At 42.4% G+C, this 20,809-nt stretch overlaps 1 protein-coding gene across 6 annotated transcripts in view; it reads right to left on the bottom strand.

Moving 5' to 3' along the window:
* Nucleotides 1-20,809, bottom strand: part of dock4b (dedicator of cytokinesis 4b) — a 112,192-nt gene that overhangs the window by 33,925 nt on the left and 57,458 nt on the right. For all 6 annotated transcript variants that reach the window (XM_034578452.1, XM_034578449.1, XM_034578451.1 and 3 more), the window contains exons 14-27: nt 17,952-18,076; nt 17,105-17,267; nt 14,761-14,867; nt 13,022-13,175; nt 11,908-12,005; nt 11,630-11,713; nt 10,403-10,503; nt 9,434-9,515; nt 7,856-8,026; nt 5,196-5,388; nt 4,440-4,576; nt 2,683-2,817; nt 1,883-1,981; nt 306-400 (exon numbers count right to left, since the gene is read on the bottom strand). In XM_034578452.1, the coding sequence (XP_034434343.1) occupies nt 306-400; nt 1,883-1,981; nt 2,683-2,817; nt 4,440-4,576; nt 5,196-5,388; nt 7,856-8,026; nt 9,434-9,515; nt 10,403-10,503; nt 11,630-11,713; nt 11,908-12,005; nt 13,022-13,175; nt 14,761-14,867; nt 17,105-17,267; nt 17,952-18,076 (1,744 nt within the window). The remainder of the gene's footprint in view (nt 1-305; nt 401-1,882; nt 1,982-2,682; nt 2,818-4,439; nt 4,577-5,195; nt 5,389-7,855; nt 8,027-9,433; nt 9,516-10,402; nt 10,504-11,629; nt 11,714-11,907; nt 12,006-13,021; nt 13,176-14,760; nt 14,868-17,104; nt 17,268-17,951; nt 18,077-20,809) is intronic.

Consider the following 20,809-nt stretch of genomic DNA (forward strand, 5'->3'; position numbering starts at 1 on the left):
TTCTTAACAGCTGCTTTCCGGTGGGGCTGTATGTGAGTCCGCAAATGTCCAAGTCAGTTAGTTAGGACATTTTCCTATTGCTGTGAGTGTGTCTTACTGAGATAATCTCCTGCTGCATTCTTCAAAAGTAAAATGGCAAACTGCGAAAATGTCAGGATTATTAGGTAAATGTCTTAAAACAGCTCATGACTCTGATTTCCTCATGGCCTAGTGGTCTAGAATGCAAATCATGTAATTCTTTTTTTTTTTTAATTTGTTTGCTGTTTTGTATCTTCTCTCCTCTGTATGTGTGTGTGTGGTCTTACTTGTTGGTGACCAACCGCATGACGGTCCAGTCTTTGGAAAACATTTCTGGTCGGATTAGGATCCTGAAGACTGTGAAGATCTGAAGGAGGAAGTCCTGGAACCACAACAGCAGACGTAGTGTTAATGGAAACTTTATCATCGTCTCTCTCCATGGTGCTGAAATAGTTGCTGCACTGTTCACTCTTCGGTTTAATAAAAAAAACTGAAAAGGGCACTTATTTAATTTAAGACTATCGTTTTACATCCCTCCTCGCAGGTGTTGTGGTGCATACCTGGACTTACATACAGAATTACATTATAAAATATGATATGTATAAAATATTTAATAATTATTACTGCAAAAGTCACATTAAATGAGATTCAACTCAGTGAGAATCGGGCGTAAAGCACTGCAGACTTGTGTCTAAGACTTAGTATGCAGTCTGTGACGAGCAGAGACAAAAAGAAAAACTTAAAATTGAGAAATAGGAATAGAGACAAACAGAGATGTTGCACTATATCACTTTAACAAGTCCTTCTCTTTTCTTTTGTCTTATAAATCAAGTCTCTCAGTTGCCCTTGAAACTCAGGAGGATTTTCCTGTGACTCTAATTATGTTTCTGTTCCTCCTCAGAACTCCTCTGTCAGTCTCTACCAAGTACGACCTTGGGGTGTTGGCAGTTCTTTATACAGTTCCTGGAGCTTCCTCTGTGGTGATCCACACTCTCTATCCACAGGTGAGTTTGGCGACCAGGCTCCAACTTCATCGCTTCCACAGAAATTGTTACATTGATATAATGCAGCCTGTAGTTGTATCTATGACTAGAATGTGGCTCTGGCTGCAATTTTTTCTGTCCGAGCCCAAGAGAAAACTGATCGAACTGAACCAGACCCTGGTTTTCCCTGATTATAGGCATGTGTAGTGTAAAAAAATCTAACAGAAAGCCTGTCCAATGTCACCAGAACCTCATCCAAGCACCAATATAATTCCCAATGTTTTGTTTGAACCCGACCCGAGCTCATCAGGACACATCTGGACTCAGACTGTGTTTAATGAATGATACAGCGGTCACTAACTGTATTCATCTATCATTGTTTATTCTATGACTTCAGATTCACACAGGTACTGAGTGAAACAAGAAGTTGCCGCAGACAGACAGACAGACAGACAGACAGACAGACAGACAGACAGACAGACAGACAGACAGACAGACAGACAGACAGACAGACAGACAGACAGACAGACAGACAGACAGACAGACAGACAGACAGACAGACAGACAGACAGACAGACAGACAGACAGACAGACAGACAGACAGACAGACAGACAGACAGACAGACAGACAGACAGACAGACAGACAGACAGACAGACAGACAGACAGACAGACAGACAGACAGACAGACAGACAGACACACACACACACACACACACACACACACACACACACACACACACACACACACACACACACACACACACACACACACATATATATATATATATATATATATATATATATATATATATATATATATATATATAGAGAGAGAGAGAGAGAGAGAGAGAGAGAGACAGATGGGGGTGGGGGTCTTACCCTCAGGTCATCTTTGCTGCTGAACGCCTGCAGAAGCTGCTGATAGTGTCTGTCACTCATCTGTCGCAGCAGAGCCAACAAACAAGCCACAAACTCTCCCTGGTAGGAAAACACACACATTTTTATTTTTTACCCTCATTATGATACAGTTACAATCAGCTTCAGGTGCCATATTTTAACAGACCTTTACACAATGATTATTGATCACAACAATCACATAGTCAAATAGTAATGAAATGTAAGTTGGTTATGATATGAGGTTACAGCATCTACTGCAGTGGGACACATCTGCCTTTGTTCACTACATGTAAACAAGAAATTAGAATAAGTTTAGGAGAGACATGTGTTGCTGTTCCTGTGTATCCATTAATACAGGTAATAGAAAATAAAGCTTTTGTTTTTATTGAACCGATTGTATTTATTGTATTAACCTTTATTAGCCTCTACTGGCAACACATCAGAATTGTAGTAACATTAGTAGAACTGTATTACAACCCTCCACCCCTGCTCGGGTCTCCATCATCACACAGTGATAATGATGATGGTGATCTCATCATTATCCACTTCACCGTGCTTCACTTCAGTGCTGTATTACAAATTTTAATTATTGCTATTACTGTTAATAATGTTAGTGGAATCATAGTCGCCATAGCAGCAGCTCAATTTAAAAATCTATAATTACTTTTGCACATTTTGGGAAGTCCCAAAACAATTTACAGGGGGTATTACACCCACACACACACCCACCCACATACACACACACACACACACACACACACACACATGGTGCACACACATACCGTGACATCCTGGAACTGAAGTCTCATGGCGGGCCCAGCAGACGGCGGCCGGTTGCTAATTTCCAGGATGGTCCTGAGGAGAACTCCCAGCAGGCTTTCCACAATCAGCTCCACCTCCTCAGACACCACAGGCTCCTACACGGTGAGGAAAACACACACACAAGCTAATGAGAGTATTCACAAAAACACAAAGGAAGAAACATGAAATCAATTTCTTTCTGAAAATACATGAATGTTCCCTGAAAGCCGTCTCTGCTAATTTGCATTCACAACCGTGATCGGCAGCCGATGTCATTCTGCCCCTGAGCCAAACACCGCACCTCTTCGTCCAGTTATCGCACTTTCATTGCCATTTTAATGAAAAGAAGTTTCAAGGCCGAGAGCAACATTTTTATACTGTAAGTTCACATCGAAGAAGCAGAAGAAGAAGAAGAAGAAGAAGAAGAAGAAATAACTAAAAGAAGGTGGAATACCAAGAAGAAAGAGACGGTGAGAGATTTAAACCATTTGAAAGAGAGCAGAGGATAAAATGGTGTGTGTTTGTGTGTGTGTGTGAGCTTGTGTGTGAGCGTCTCCCTCTAGTCTCTACTGCTACAGGCAGGTCTTGGACAGAGCGATAATGAGAAGGAGCTTGAGACTGGCACGTTGGCTGCCACCGCTGTCACTTCCCTTTAGATGCGGTGCCACTCTCTGTGTATGTGCGTGTGCGTGTGCGTGTGTCCCACTGGACGCCTTTACCAATAGCTGCCCCTCTGGCAGTGCACAGTACAAGTCAGGCCAACCCAGGCTGCACGCACACAAACACACACACACACACACATAAATCACAGAAACATACAGTACACACACACAGCTCAAAGTGACTGCCACTTGAACAATACCCGTTGCTAAATTGATGGGTCTCATTACCGCACTGCGAGGCCGCCAAAGTCCCTGTTACCGAGACTAATTGACCGTATACACACAACAAAACAATCTGTTGTCGCAAAGTATTGGCGAGGAAATTGCCATAAGACTAATCCCTCGAGCCTCGACTTCCTTTAAAGCTATTTTCCAGTTGTTATGGAGGCAAATCGTACATGTTTCCCTCTAGAATAGCAGAGAAGTCGTAGCTGCAGCTCAGGACAGTGTCACATGGTTGTGTCATCTATAATAAAATCCAGAAGGCACTTATCTATAGGAGGGAGATCCGAGACAAAAGTACATCTTGTGTTGGATTTGAACTTATTTGTTGAAGCTGAATTTCTACAATATTTTGGAAAATACACTTGATTGAGTCAAATCACAAGATTGTCAAATTACTCTTTAGAGCTGGTATACCTTTAAAGCTTGGCTGGTAAAACGGAAGCCAATTATAGTTGTAATAATAATGAATAATAATACTTTATATAAAGCACTTTTCAGTTATAAAGTGCTTCACAATAAGTAAGACAACAAATTAATTTCAAATTTCATAAGAGATTTTCACTGGTTTTCACTTGTTATTGTAAATTTCTGTTCGGAAGAAATAAAATCTTTCATTTCTTCCAGTAGCATCTATACTGATGCTTAGACTTCTGCAAAAATATTACAGTGTTACCTTTATATAGATATCAACATTATTCCTATCGACCATGTGGTTGCAGAGATATACACTATTCATTTTAGGCATGACATTTCCGAGCAGGGGTCTGGGAAAAGGGCCTCGTCAGCGGGAGGTTAAAAGACGACACTGATGACTCGGTCGGCCTAATTTCCTCGGGCAGGTAAACACTCACCGCGGTGCCGTTCTCCTCCTTCTTGATGAGCGACAGCATGCTGGTGAGGATGCGGGCGCACATGACCAGGTCACGCTGCTCCTGCATGTGAGCCTGCAGGACACGGAGCACCACCGGCAGCAGGATGCACCGCGATTCTGCAACACACACACACACGCAAACACAGCAAGACATCAAACACAGACAACATTTGCATTCGTTTTCTGCGCGTGGCTTGAGTTCATGTTTTGCTTTCATTTCATTTCTGTAACATCATTAAATGTATATGTGAGGTAATTCTCTATGTGACATTAATGTGTTTTGCATGAGGGATGTTTATCGTGTTACATTTAGCCTTCGGGAGCAGACTGGAAATAAAACACTGCCACAGTAATTTGTTTCAGTGCACCGTCTTTATTAAGAGCAGCTTAATGACATGAGTAAGTTGCACTGTAGGGCAACAATTAGTCAAGGTGTGTTCTTGAATTAGTGCACGACTGTGTCCTGTAACAGTGTAATATGGACTAAAAGCTTGTGTGTACAAGCTGCAAGAGAAAACATAATGCCACTGATCAGTTTGTCTGATTCGTTGTGGATGAGGCCATTTATTCTGTTTATCTGTTTGTTTCCCTCTGTGCTGTTTATTTTTCCTTTGTGTTCATAATCTCTACGCAAACATCTGTTGTATTAGTGTTATTTGCTCACATCAGTGTGTTTACCAGGCTTAATCGTGTGGGTGTTTCAGAGTGTAAATAAACCGTGCGACTGTTTGGTTACCTGGGTTAATGTAAAGCTGGCTCTCCACGGTTTTGGTGATGCACTGCAGTTTGACGGCCTCCAGGGGGCAGTCAGCGTGGACAGTGGTGGGCAGGCTGCCCAGCATCTCCCTGACGAACCCGGCCACCTCCCGCACGGTGAAGATCTTCAGCAGCTCGCTGTAGACGGCTGGGAAGGTCCGCAAGAACACGGCCTGGACAGAAACAGGCAGTGTTGGACAAAATATCATATATTTCTCAAAGACTGAAATTAATTTGTTGAGGCAAAATCCCTCAAGCAGAGCATTTCAATATATGAATATAGTGCTTAGTCAGTACATTTCAACACATTTTCCACATCACATACTATTATACTAGATATTATAAGGGAATCACATTATCATGCTGATGCGAAGCTCCTGGGCAAAGCTTAGAAATAACAAGTTCTGTTAAATGATAGAAGTGATTATTACACACGATTCTGTTCATTTGATTAGCAGTATGCAAACAGAATTTATTCTCAGAGAGCTGCTTCGTTGGGAGAACATTTCTTCATGTGTGGGAACCTGTTTTAAATCACTGGCCTGGACTGGTTTTGGTAGTCAGGGATTATGTGGATTAATGTGAAGAACTGCTCCAGTGGGACTGTGACTGTCTCAGTCAGTTCCTTCTGTCACAATCTTTTTTTACAATGACATTTTCTTTCACTGTCACGTTTGACAAAAGTTTAGTTAAAACAGTTCAAACAAGGACTTTTACAGTACAGCTACTTTTTAAAAGGTGTCCTCATTGGAACCTGCTAATTTGGAAAGTTTCAGATAGACAGTGGCTCTAGAGAGAATTTATATTTTTCTTTTGCATTAATCTCAATAGATTAAATCAATTGTAGTGAGGTGATTTTACACACCTACGCATTCAACACACCAGTTGATGCCCCCAAAATGTTTAATGGTAAAGGTGATGTTTCGGGCACACGTCATTACCTACCTGGGAGGACCAGGTAAAGTTTAAAAAATTCCGAGAGCATCAATTGGTTTGTGGAAACTTTTCATCTTCTGGTTTTTGTTACTATTGTCCAGCACCGAGTGTTTATCGAGTTTGGACGTTTGTGTTTTTGTGTATTTTCCTGATGAAAAACATGGTCACAGGTCAACACAGATTGTCCCTGTGAGCATTTAACAGAGGATTCAAATTCCATCTGTGCACAAATCCCCTATTGACACGGAATTCACATGTTACACAATATTCATTCATCACCACTCTGATGGGACGACATCACTCTGTTCAGTGTTTAACACATCAGATGTTGAGTCGACCTGTGATGTAAAGTCCGACATTAAAGGTTCCAGATTATGTGTACCTGGCTCCGCGGCCTGTGTGTGCCCACATGCCACAGATTAACTGGGATTAGCATTAGCCTGACCTGTATCCTCAGGCTGCAATTGTTGTGTTGAGAATACGGATTAGTCCAAATCAGAAGTAAGTGGAGGGATGACGCAGCGCTTTTCAGATTACACAGAGGGAGCAAGACTAGAATCTAATGTTACAATCATGATCTCACTCTCACGTACGGCGGCGGAGGCGTTACACGCAAGAGCCGTACGGGAAATCACGAACCCAAAAGCAACAACACAACTGCAAAAGCCACTTAACGGAAACACAACTTCAACCAAAGTGAGCCATCGTTTGTGAAAACCCCCAAAAATTGGTCCCTGCTTGTGTTAGGCACCTGTACCGGTAAAACATCACATTTTAAACTGCGACTGACTTGTTTGAGTTTCCACAAACGACAGTTACTCTGCTGGTTTCATTGTGAACATCCGCTGTCCCTCACTTCTGTCGTGGTTTCGTATCCTTTGTGTTTTGGCTTTTGCCTTTTCATTTAATGGCTTCAAAAAGAGGCCAACTCATTACAAAGGGATTTCTATTTTTACAAAGAAGAACTCTGGTTTTGATTACGTTGCTCTTTCTGTCTCTTGAGCGCATCGGTATAATTGTTCAAATGAGCTGTGAAAAGAAAACCTGGTGGAGGAATGAACCTGATGAGAATTATTTTTCCTTAATCCTTGAACAACACATATGCTCAGGGCTGACACGGGGGAGATAAACACCAAGAAATTAAAAGAAAAGAAACTGCTATCACGCTTTGGAGAATTAACACACGCACAGAGGTCTGACTTGAATAGGGAGAATACAGGAAAGGCGATAAGGAGAAGGAGGAGCAAGCAAATGGGAGACAATGATGAGATAAAACACAAACAGAGTCACAGAGGAACACACAGGTAGCGCAGAGGCCGGGCATTTCTCGGAGGATAATGCTTTAAAAAAAACAAAAAGGACAACGCCACACACAAACAGCTGCTGTGTAATTACAATTATCTTTGGCGTCTTTAACTTGTTTGTTTAGCTCTGGTTTGAAATGAGCAAAGGCGGCCGCCCTGCTGTGCAAACCTCCCACCGGAAAAAGGAAAAGCTGCCGCGGAAAATTCCTGTTCCGACTCCAGCCCCTCCGGCGGCGTGAAATTAAATTACAGCCAATTTCTCACCTATCACGGCTGCATTAAACAGCAGTCCTCGAGACAGACAGCATCATGTGGTGCACATGTGCCAACAGGCGGAGATTTACATATTCACAGACGCACACGATGATCATAAAAATGCGAAGCGGCACATGTACAGTACCTGTGTTTGTGCGACGGGGCTGGTGCCTTTGTTTTCCTGCGACAGGAAGAAGCGGATGGACATGAAGAGCTCGTGGATGCAGACCCTGAACTCGTCCTCGCTCTGGCCTCCCGTCGCCAACGAGAAGAGCCGGCGAGATTGGATGATGTACTTGAAGATGTACTCGCTGGCCTGGAGGACAGAGGGAACAATCGTTTATCATTTGTGCCGGGTAATAAAAAAAAGAAAGCCAGACTCCCCTTCAAGCGAGAGAACAATGTCATACTGAACTTTCACCTGATGTGTATTTAATCCACAGATGAAGTTTTATGACTCAATTTCATTTTAATTTAACTGAGAGCACTTGTGTTGAAATTACAAGGGCATTTGCCAACTGTGATAGTAAAATCATTGTTTAAAGTGATTTAGGATTTCATAAATATGTGGCAAATCTTTGCTTGCCCTCTTTATATGAGTGTAAACAGGAGTTATTTTAGTTTTTGAGAAGCAATCAGAGGAATTAAAAATCTTAAAGCAACACTCTGCAACTTTTTAACCTTGAAGTAGCAGCTTCAAAATGAGTTGATGGTTCACTGACGTGTGTGTAACTGTTTAATAGTCGTAGCTTCAATCGTAAGAATCAGGCCCAGGCCCGGCAGTTGTTTTAGTTACATGAGTGGTTTGTTGTTTTTCTCTACATGAAGCAGGGGGCGCTGTTGCTCAATAAATCAACACAGTGTTGCTTTAAGGCCTGAACTTGGATTTATGACAGTTAATTTACATGATTTTCATTAATTTTCTAGAAATATAACTGGACAGGTAATTGAAAAAAGGATTGTGAGAGACAAAGTTTAGGTAAAATAACCACATTTCAACAATGATTTAGATAATTTCATTCAAACATTGTTGAATTATTTATAGTACTACATAACACTGTACTAATGAATTTTCATATCATTAAAAGTATCAGTAAATACATTTTCTCCCTTCACTAAAATGTGAAGTAGGAACATTTAACTTGTACTAAACTTTAGGTGCTCTAAAGCATCGTTGTCCATAGTTTGGGAAACACTGCTCTCAAAAGCCTGATAACAGATGTTTTATTGATCGTGTACACAAGGAAACACATCTGCTCTCTTATTTAGTATTTCCTGCATGACAACAGTTACTTGCATCAAACATTTGCTCCTGGTGCAGGATATATTCAGTGAATGATAAATGTGGAAACTGCACTACAGGAGCTCCACTGTGCTTCTCTGATGGTGCATCTGCATGAGCCATTAGAATAATGTGATGTGCATTCCAAGCACCAGAGGCACTGCATTTTTGTTTTCTGCTGATTAAAATTGCAAGCGGCATAACAGACAGTGGAAGGGAATAATGAATGGCGTTGTGACATATTCACTGCTGGTGTGGAGATAAATTAGCCTGGGGGGAGCTGACAGAAGTGTCAAGTTTGTTTGTTTGTGTTTCTGGATGCATCTGTGTTGACTGTGTAATGTGTGCGCCGCTTGACTCTGCGTCTACGGAGACGGCTGCATGTCGGAGTGTACGACTCGGAAATATCTCAGTCTGCTTTTGTGATTCCAAGCGTCTCACCTTGAGGACCTGCTGTATGTGATCCTGATGCTCTGCGTCAACAATGCGGTCCACGTACCACTTCAGCACTTTGATCAGGTCCCTGGAGAACACACACACACACACACACACACACACACACACACACACACACACACACACACACACACACACACACACACACACACACACACACACACACACACACACACCATCAGCATTCCCCTCCAGCAACATCACACAAGGTCTCCCACTGGATTTGGAAAAAATATAGATCAGGGAACGCTACAGTTTATAAATGAAACACTTCACATCTGTTTACATCAATTTCTAAAAAAAATTCTACCACTCATTTACTCATAAATGTTTCATGAAGCTTTTAATATATAAAAAGCTGATTCAAAGGTTGTAGTGAGGAATACTGATCTTAGGATGACCAACAAATCCAATAAAAAATTTAAATATGTACATTTTGGAAAGAATATTAGATATCAGATACTCAGGACACCTTGTTTCAATCCAACAGGAAACTGGTGACAGATCAGGACTAATTGACAGCTTGCTTCTCTATTAATAACTTAAGATAGTTCCAATTAATGTGTGACACTTCTAATGAAACAAAATCACAGGTAGAAGAGTTTAAAGCAGATGGATGTGGCAGCGGCAGCAGCAGCCTGTGAACAGTGTGAAGTGAAAAAAACATGAAGACAGCCGCAGCACAGTGTCTTAGCCTGTGACAGATGGGAGGAGAAGAGTCATGATTTAATAATTCACTTTTCATCAGCCAGGGGGCACCATAACCATTTTATTCACACTTCAAATCAAAGCTCGGAGCTGAGTGGAGCAGCCTCTCAGCTCTGATGTCGGTTGACCTCTACAACTGCCTGTGATGTGACACTTCATTATAATACAGTACTGCAGGCTCGAGCTGTCGTCTTAAAACAGCCACATTCACAGACATGAAGGCAGAAATATCATCAACACACGTACCTGTAGGACAAAGCTCCAGCAAAGTGGCTCTCGATGTAGGTGTCCATGACGGGTTTGAAGTGCTGGAATTTGCTGTCCTGGAGAAGGTTGATGATATGGACCTGGACGTAATGTATTCAGAGAATTGATTATTAAACAGGACATAGAACATGCTTTTCTTTTAACCCTTTAAAATACAGTTTTTTAGGGAGGAGTATTTGGGAAAGCCGTAGGAAAATAAAATGACCTTTCATTTTGACGACACAGAATACAGTTTAAATTTCAAGATTAGAGTCATAAATCAGATTTTAAAAAGCAATCTGTAGAGTTCATATCACCACAAAGAGCAAGCAGTCTCCTTAAATTCAATCATGTCGCACCACATTACACAGACACGTGTTCATTTCTGGCTTTTTTTTCGTCAAGATCCATGAATTATCCACTGATATATTGGTAAAAACGTCACAAGATATTGATGTTTACACAGGGAAATATTCAAAGTAAAAACTGAAAACATATTTTCGTGACTACACCCTCATCAGATGCACATCTCATATATCAATTTACACATATTTACCAAACACATTTGGTTCAGTGAGGACTTCGGGGGAGATTAAACGGCTGAAGACAACTAATTAAATAAATTATAGTGATATCTCTCAGAGAGTCGATTTACGAATTTTCAAATTGAAATTGACGGGGTTGAAAAAAAGATTAGATTATAAATTTGAATATACAAAACAAATCAAAACGAAATCAAATCCTATAACCCCCCAAAAAACTAAAAGTAAATCAATAATGACAAGCAAGCTACAACCATTTGGAAAGTTCACTTGTCAGACTTGTTGGATTGATCTCAGAAACCACAAAAAGGAAAGTTGATGACTGCACCGGCTCGCTGGACCTTTTCATCATTTATAATGCTGCGCTGCGAGGAGAGAGTGTACGTGTGTCAGTGTGAGAGACTGATGAAGAGAGAGAGAGAGAGAGAGACGGAGAGAAAAGAGACGTGGAGAGAGAGAGATATCGATTCCCGACCTCGCTCTATCGGCGCAGTGCAGCATGACCAGGGGGAGATTGGTTCAGCGAGCTCTGGAGCGATACATCATGAGATCTTTCACCAACGGGTTTGTGTCTGTTTTTCTGGCTTTGACTCAAATGTGATGAGATTGTGCTCGACACACAGGAAACGGAAAATATTCAAAAACCTCCACGGAAACGAGCGGACCATGAGGATGACTTACTTACCAGTGAGTCAAACACCTTCAGCCCGTATCTCTGAGAACTTTCATCCAGAATACCGAAGAGAGTGTCCAGGGTGTCCTGAAGAAACTGGTGACGGGAGAAGGAGAAAAAAGAAGTTTGAACCAAGTGGCACAGAGCTGAAGCTTTAAATTAACTCTACTTCTCCACAACCTGTTGAAAAACACACGTGGACTCAAATCCAATCAAAAACAATCAATACTATGAGAAGAGAGAGCAGGAGAACTCAGGGGGCCCGAGAATGTGATGATCTGTGAGCCTACTTTGACAATCTCCGAGCCATCGATCTCCTTCAGCTTGGAGAGGCTGTCGTTGATCCTTTCAGGGTGCGCTCTCCACTTCAACAGGTCCAGCATATCACCTGCAGAGAAACAAGAGGGAGATAAAACAGTAAATGAAGGAGATACAGAAAAGCAGAAGTGACAAGCAGATGAGAAACGTCTTTGTTTGTTTGTTAAGAGCGTTGCGCACCTCGCCACACCCTTCAATTATAGCCCCAAAATCCAGATAAATTATATTTTAAAGTGCAGAGGGATAAAGGAGATAAAAAGTCATTTTCCTGAGACACAGTCCCCAAACGTAGGCATGAATAAAACATAAGCCTGGAGAAGAAAGTATTTCAGCCGTCTCTTCGGATTCTGTTCAACCTGAAGCGTGCGTGTCTGCAACTATATGTGGGAATTTGTGTCCATGTGTGCATCTGTTTGTGCATCTGTGTGTGTGTGGTTGCTTTGTTTGTTCCAATCTGTCAAATATATTTTCCTTCAGCAAATACTTGTAATCAATTCACCAACAGACTCCAGTATATTAAGGAAATTACCAGCCCGCTGAAAGTCAATTCTGCCCGTAGCTTTTTCTGTTTATTTATTCGACCAGATATTTTATGAGATAAAAAAAAATGATTCAGTGTTTGAAATTCTGAAGATGCACTTGACTGGTAATATAGTGAAGTTTGAAATGCACAAGTGACTGAGAAGAAGAAAAACAAACGTCTCCTTTGATGTTCATAGTTGGATAATGATTTTTTTCATCATAGATAAGACTACAGATCCGTACTCTGCAGCCTGGATGCACATACACATACTTTTTCTCTTTTTCTCGCGACCAGGTATTCACATCCTTCTTGAGTGATCTGATCACTAGTGTCACATTGCTGCCCTAACCCTCCCTGCTTTTAAATTAAACATGTGGCATTTCGCCCTTTTGTTTGCCCTATGTGAGGTGTTGATCACCATCTTTGGCAGCAGCAGTGCTTCAGTGCTGTGCTTTCTGAATTATACATATGCACGGGACTAGATTGTGCAGCAATATACAAGCTAACTCACACCTCGCTAGGCAAGTAGCCAAAAGACCACTTAATCCCAGAGTGTAGTTTACCATTCTGTGTGAGCTTGGTGGAGCAGAGGAAGCTGGTGATCCAGAAAGACTCCTTGGTGCCCTTCAGCGTCTGGTTGTTGGACGGGAGGTTGGCCTTAGAGAATGGCAGCTTCAGGTAGCGTGAGCATTCGGCCAGGCTGGTATTCTCCTCACACTGAAGAGAAACAAGGGAGACAACAGAACAACGTTTAAATGAGAAGAAGGAGGGTGATGCTACCAAAATGCTAAAGATATGATGGAAACACTGTTTAAATGCCAGTTTATTTGTCAACATGAGTCTGGATCAACTAGGGGCAATCATTTTTTAACATATACTGTAGATTGAGGGTTTGTCGGCTGTATATTAGTCATGACTGAAACATGTGAATCTACCAATCCCAGACCATCAACAACATGATGTGGTTTCCGAGATGTGTTTTCATTCTGTCGTGATGAAGAAACTGCACATAATGGTGAGGTTTAGTTATTTTCAGGGCTTTAATGCGGAGCCCTGGTGCACAGCTGAGGTTGTTTGAGCTCCAAAAGCTTCCACACAGTTTGGACTGATTCGTCCGTCTATTTTGGGTCTGAGGAGAAACTAGGCCATGCCGGTTTCATTGAGCTTTTCAGCAACTTCCATCTGGCATTACAATGGGCCCTTAACTCCCCCGTCCACCCCGATGGTGGGAACACACCAGGTAACCAGAGTGGTCCTCCTGAACTGGCAGGCTCAGCTCAGGAAGTTATGTAACAGTAAATCTGAGGGGAAAAAAAAAACGAGGACCATAATAAGAGGAGACTTTGTTTTATAAGACATCTAAAATAAACCGGAGTTAACAGCGGAATAAATAATCAGACTTTTTGGTCACTGCTCTGCCACAGCAATAAAATGTATTATTGTGCTCCATGCTTTTTTCCGCTCTCCGCAAAAGCCTTGTTTGTGCACACACCCCTCTTAGCTGCAGCTGAGGAAAAGTATGTAGTCTGCAATTATTGTCAATTACACCCAAGACGATCTCGCAGAGGCTTTTAACTCAGGAAGACGGACATTTTATTTGCTTTAGTCGTTTGATGTGTCGAAGCCGAAAAGTGTGAAAAGATGACTGGGACTCTCTGAAGGTCTGTAAAACGCAGAAACTGGACATAAAGGTCAAAACTAAACACTGAGATAGAGACGGGCGCTGTCGCTCTGAGACGACATGCATCAGCTTTGGCCTAAAATGAAATGTGCCAACTTCCAGTCGAGCGCCAAGTGTTTCTTACAGGAGCAAACAGACATACATTAACACTCACTTGTGGTAAAAAATTGAAACCTCACAGCTTGGCGATGTTGCATAAGTGGACGTTAGTCACTGAGCTGTCAGGCTGTAATGGAGGGATGTGAGCTGTTTGTCAGGCTGCAGCGGCAAACGGCTCAACAGCAGGGTGACGGCGTTTTGCTATTTCGAGCAAATGATTTGCGTGATCATATATAGATATAAAGTAGCCTTGACTACCTGTGTGACACAAAACTGTGAGTGGGTTCACAAATGACGAATTCACTGGGTGATCATGGATATTTGTTCCCTCTGATTGGAGAAATCTACTGTTATGTCCGTTCATATTATGTCAAATCGCAAATATGAGGAATTCAACCCTGAAATTGAATCAAAATATAACTGTGTAGCCCAAATTTACAGATCTAGATGAACATTTCTGCAGTGCACTGTGTCCAAGCATTGTCCGAGTCTTGGTAGTGAGGGTGTGTGTGTGGGTCTTACCTTGTGGATAATGAGCTCATGGGTGCCATCTGGCAGAGTCCTGCCATCCTCCTGCATCAGAGGAACAAAGGAGTAGCCAAACAGTTTCTTCTCGCCCTTGTCTTTAGCTGCCAAACAACAACACATGGAAATGACATTGAGTCCAAAACACACCAGCACAGGCTGCCAGCAAGCAAATACACATCAAAAGCTAATATTGTGACACCGGTGCTGCTTTTCCTCATAATGCAGTCTAAAATTAATATCTTAAAAAAGGAGAGAAGAAGAAGAAGAAGAAGAAGAAGAAGAACTCAGAATTTTAAACTTTTCATCGGGGCAGAAAACTATTGTTGAACTATTCTGTCTGGAAGTTAAAGGTACGCTGAGTTGTTTTGAGCACAAGTTGTGCTGCGGAGCGGAGAAACATTATTACCTCGGCCAGTCTTCACACCCGACCGTTTGTCAGCAGGATTATGCAAAAACTACCTTCCATGAAACTTGGTGGAAGGGTGGGACACGGGCCAGAGAACAACCCATTAAACTTTGACATGGATCTGGACAACGGCGCAGATCAAGGAATTTTTTCTTTTTTACTTTCTCTAGTGAAGTTGTTGTTCCGGCTTCGGTGTGTTCATGTGCTTTGAATGTGAAAAAACAAAACATGGACGATATAGACAAAATGTGCTGCATTTATGTGATTAGAGCGTTTAAACAAAGAGCCATGACTCTGAATGTAAATAAAGTGTGTTAGCAGTGAAACTCTGGAACCATTAAGTTCCGACCATAGCATAGAAACACTATTGTGGGCAGTGTGACGTCTATTGCATCTACATCGTTACTCGTAAGGGAGCAGTGAACCCCCCCCCCCCCCCCCCAGCCGAGTGAACGTCTAACCAACCTCGACCGACGGCACAAACAGCGTCTGATTACGGGGCCTCTGTGTTTTTAAGAAGCTTTTTAAGCTCTGGGCATCATTTGCATGATTACATGTAATCTGATTTATCTGCTGCTTTGACAATAATGTGCTAATCCGAGCACAGCAGGAAGCAAAGGTTTCTATTCTGATTCATTCATCCAGCGTCAGTCTTGTGTTTATGTTTTGTGTCTGTGTTGTCTCCCCCAGGGGAAGCATGAGTTACTCCACCGGTGACATTTTATTTCTGTCTTGCTTTGCTGTGATTAAGTTTTCACACCAGGGAAGTTATTGCTTACAAAACTGTATGTTGTTTTGTTTTTTTTTGCTTTTCATTGTGTGCGGTTCCCCTCAGACAGGTTTTTCTAATCTATAAGCCTTCACAGACTTGGGCACAACGAGATTAGGGAAGATTAAGTGGTGCTGTGAGAAATGCAGGCTTAGCGGAGCTTGGCAGAACAGGTAGAGGATAGATTGATGTATGTATGCGCAGCAAATACACTACGCTGCTACATAGCACAATGCTATAGTTTGGGGACTCGTCGGGAATTCTGGGTTTTAAATTTCTAAACGTTCAAAGACCTCGTATTTTATGCTGTCTACGAAAAGAGAGAAAAATGAAATCCGGCTCTTCTGACAGCAGTAAAGGTAAAGTACGCCTACGACGACAAATTATTTCAATTGTTTGAGCAAGTCAACAATGAGTCAGCTGTAACAAAACAAAGTATTGCACTACCGAGGCTGTCAGGTCCTTAAACTCCACTTTAGCCTCATTTAGGAACAACTCTCAACTCCCTGCAAACAAATTAACAAATACAGCTGCTGCATAAAAGCTACAAATACAAGAGCATTAACAAAGCATATTAACAAAATTGAGCTTTTTCTCTCCCTCTTTTTGTCTGCACATGGAAGCAGGAAAGTTGTTCCCGAGTTTGCGAGAATGATATGATCTCCTCAGTTTGGTGTCCCCACAGGCTCCTGAACCGGGCTCCTAATGGGCAACCCTGGAATGGCAACGCTAGCACTGCCGGCGCTAATAAGGCTACTATATCTACTGCACACTCCCAGTTTGGCCTGATAATATCAGCTTGTTATGAGAGAGGAGATTTGGCCTTCTCCCCCTGTGGCCCAGAAAGAGGGCGGGGGAGGCCGGTGAGCCGTATTCTGGTCATAATTAAAGCTTTGTCTCATTAGGAGGTGAGGAGTCGGACATAACAGTCTCATTATGAAAATACTAAAACAAGCCCATTATGAGGAAATTGTCTATTTTTGAGGCGGCGGCAGCCTTGGGACTTGAGGCTGCATGGTCGGCAGGTTGAATCTGGAAGGAAAGTTGAATGTTCACTGTGCTTGTTCTCCATGACAACACCGCTTTACTGCTGCACGTCCAGAGGATGCATGAAACTGTCTGGAGTGATGTGATCGAGTATCCGCAGTCCCAGCGCGACTTACTGGAGCAGTGTCGGAACTCGAAGCGGACGTGCGACCCCCGGAACATGTCGACCGGGATGGGGAGCTTGATCTGCTCCGCCCAGCGCGGACTGTTGTTGTGGTACAGCACCAGGGAGTGGTACTCGTCCCCACCTGGCTCCCCCGAGCCGGCAGCCACGTGACTCTGAAAGACGGAGAGAGAACGAGACAGTGAGCAGAGCAGGAGGAGGCAACTGGTGCAGAGAAAGAACAGGAAGTGAAGAGAGGAAATGAGAGGCCATGACAGGATGTGGTAAATAGTGAGCACGCGATGAATTAATATGTGAGACACACGCGCCACAAATGCCAATTGAGGGGGGAATGACCTGGTTTTTGTGTGTGTGTGTGTGTGTGTGTGTGTGTGTGTGTGTGTGTGTGTGTGTGTGTGTGTGTGTGTGTGTGTGTGTGTGTGTGTGTGTGTGTGTGTGTGTGTGTGTGTGTGTGTGTGTGTGTGTGTGTGTGTGTGTGTGTGTGTGTGTGTGTGTGTGTGTGTGTGTGAGGGTTGCGTGCCCCACGGCGGCAGAGGCGGTGGCAGCAGGGTTATATTTGAGTCTATTTTCTTTCCGAGGCCGAGGCAGCGCAGGAAACCACAGAAGCAGACTGTCACTGTGCTGCAGCAGAAATGGGCAACACACTGGAAAGACACTTCTCAGTCTCTCATCTGGGTTAGCAATATTTAAATAAAGAGCTCGGCTCCAAAAGAAGACACAGACTATTTAGTATAAAGCTGAGTTGACTAAGAACTTGCTAAGGTTTTTACTGTTCTTAAATATAGTGTTTATGAATTGTCCTGATGACAGTGACGGTCTTTGTGAAAAAGTGTTTTTACCTTGAGGATCTGTCCGTCAATATCCAGCACGTACACCGTGATCTCTACGTTCCTGGCGACGCTCTTCCCTCCCTTCTCAAACTCTCCTTTCTCCAGCGCGATGTAAAGGTCATTCCTCATCTCTCCTGTAGGAACAGGGAGATAAAAAAAGGCGACATGGCATTTATTATGCATAAGAGCAAGAATTATTAATGATCTGTCTGCAGCTTGACGACAACTTCTGGTTTAATAGTCCATGACAGCGGTGGACAGCTTTTACATTGTGGCCATTTAAAAGATACATCTTCTGCCGACATGAAATCTAAGCTTCAGCTCATGACCTTTGACCATCTGAGAATGCAGGATTTAGAATATGCCATATCAGATCCTGTAGCGATAATACCTGCGCCGGTCTGGTGTCTGATGGTTTTGAAAATCTGACGTTTTTTTGGGATAAGGAATCTGAATGACCTTGTTTTGAAAGAGTTTATTATTTTTAAATAATCTCATGATGACAGTAGCTCCTAATGCGGCCTAATGAGAGTCATTTCTTCCCATCTCCAAACAACTTGATTTTTTAAAATTGAATTCATAAATAGACTTCAAAAGCATGTAACCCCCGGCTCAAGTGTCATCGCTCCAGGTAATTTAGATTTCCCTCAGCTCCCACTGGAGCCACAGTTGAGTTACTGTACCCAACACCTGTTTTCCCACATGCAGATGTGCAGCAGGTGTGTCAGGACAGCACCTTGTACAGATTGTTAATTCTGAATATGAGCTATACGAATACAATATGATTTGATTGGATTATCTGGCCCATATAGAGCATATAATGTTTAAACATGACCGACATACATGTGCACAATGAAGAAAAACAAGCACTTGAGAAAACAAGGTGTCACAGCTACTCCTGTAGACACAAATTTCATTATTCAGTCCCATAACTTCTCAAAATAATACTCTGCAATCATGAATAATACACAGGCCTGTTCCTGCACATACATTCCAAAAGACTTGGTAATAGTAGGGGTGTAAACAGTGAATACAGAGTGTGGAACTCATAAAAACAAAAGTATGACCTATGAACTCTGATGCAACTCTGAGTCTATGGTCAAGTGGAGTGTTAGGGAATAATCCTCGGAAGTAATATTCATCTCTTTTTTGTTATTATTGCAGCTGAATGCACAATGTCTGGCTTAGGCAACACATTAATTTCCGTCTGTAGAGGAAGTCAAAGTGATCTGGGTAAGAAAAGGACAGGCCTGTTTCCTCTGTAGTCTGACACATTGTAAAATAAGTTCGCTGCGTAACCTCCGAGTGTGTGTGTGTGTGTGCTCATCATATCTCCATCTCGAGGGTCAGCATTGATTTTCTGCTCTTAACAACAGTAACCATGGCAACACGAGGCATTCTATACACACCCCATACTGTCCGCTGGCAGCGCACACACACAAAGACTTCAGGAAGGTGGACACACAAGGGAGCAGTTTTCTTACGTACAATGGGAAAACAGGAAGTGGGGAAGGTAGGGGGCAGAGCTGCTGGACGAGGAAAAGAGTGAAAGGAAAAAATCGGAGAAAGACACAAAGAGATACGAATCCAGAAAAGAGGGAGAGGGGGGAAAAGAAGGGGAGACGGTTTCCTGAGCCCAAGGGCAGAGTTACACTTGCAGAAAAAAGGGTGAGGGCGCTCAGCGTTCAGGGTTTGTAGTCAGACAAAGACAAAGACAGTGAACATAAATCTGTGTTAGTGAGCCGCTGGGGGACCCACAGTCTGCGCTTCCTCTTTATCTCAGTGACCAGACAGAACACCTCACTTATTTAAAAGAACTGCTCTGCTGAGGACAAAAAAAAAGAATAAAAATCAGTCCCCTGACGTCCAGCGCTCATAAATGAATGAAGAGACAAAGAGTGGGACAGCTCATTCAGCCGCTTTCCCTTTCATACGGCCCCTCCTGTATATGTAAATATCTTACATATTACATCATCTGACATTCAAGTGGCTGTACATTTGTCACCAAGGCAACGAGGCCCCTTCCAGATAAGCCCGGGGGGGGGGGGGTTCTGCAGGGGTCTGTGTCCTTTTTCGAGCAGCGGGCTGTATGAGTGATGTCTATCTACCTGAATCAGGGGGAATATCTCATCTATCTGAGGGCGCCCTTAGGTGGAGATCACTCACGCAGCAAGCGTTACCAAGGCAACTACAGCAGACGTGATGATGATGAGGCGGATCAATGTCTACTACATAAACACTGGAAAACACATCATTAAGTTCTTAGCCTCAAGGGTGTCAGCTAAAATCTCAAGTCGGAGATACACATTATAAAGATATAGATATAAATTAATTCAGTTTACTTAGGAAACAAGTGTAGGTTATCATAAAGAAAACGTTTAACTGAGAAGGCAAAAAAGCAGGATTGTTTTTCTACAATTTATTGGTTGGAAATTGTAGTTATGACGAATAAACTAAATATCGCCCCTCCAGAGATCACCACACTTTTTTTTCCCAGGAAGAAACGGTTTCCTAGGAAGTTAAATGAGGGAATTCACAGAAACAGAAATCCCCATTTCTTCTAACCCAGCTGGAAGCATAACAGTAAATGAGTTTTTAAAATGTCCAAATAATTCCAGGAAGTCTCAAAAGAAGCTAAATCATTCAGTTAGGCCGTTATACTGTGTCGGGCTGAGTTGTTGATCCACCATCAGACTAGTTTGGCTATTTCCATGACACCAAAAATAAGGAAACTTTGCAAACTTCAGTGAAGCCACAACAAAAACTGAAAAATATTCCCAAAGCTTTAACACACAGAAAGAGAGAGAGACTCTGGTGCACGAACATCTTTTTATACATCTTTTGTACATGTCTATTCATTCAGATGT

Source organism: Hippoglossus hippoglossus, chromosome 23 (assembly GCF_009819705.1).
Source record: "Hippoglossus hippoglossus isolate fHipHip1 chromosome 23, fHipHip1.pri, whole genome shotgun sequence".
Classification (NCBI taxonomy): domain Eukaryota; kingdom Metazoa; phylum Chordata; class Actinopteri; order Pleuronectiformes; family Pleuronectidae; genus Hippoglossus; species Hippoglossus hippoglossus.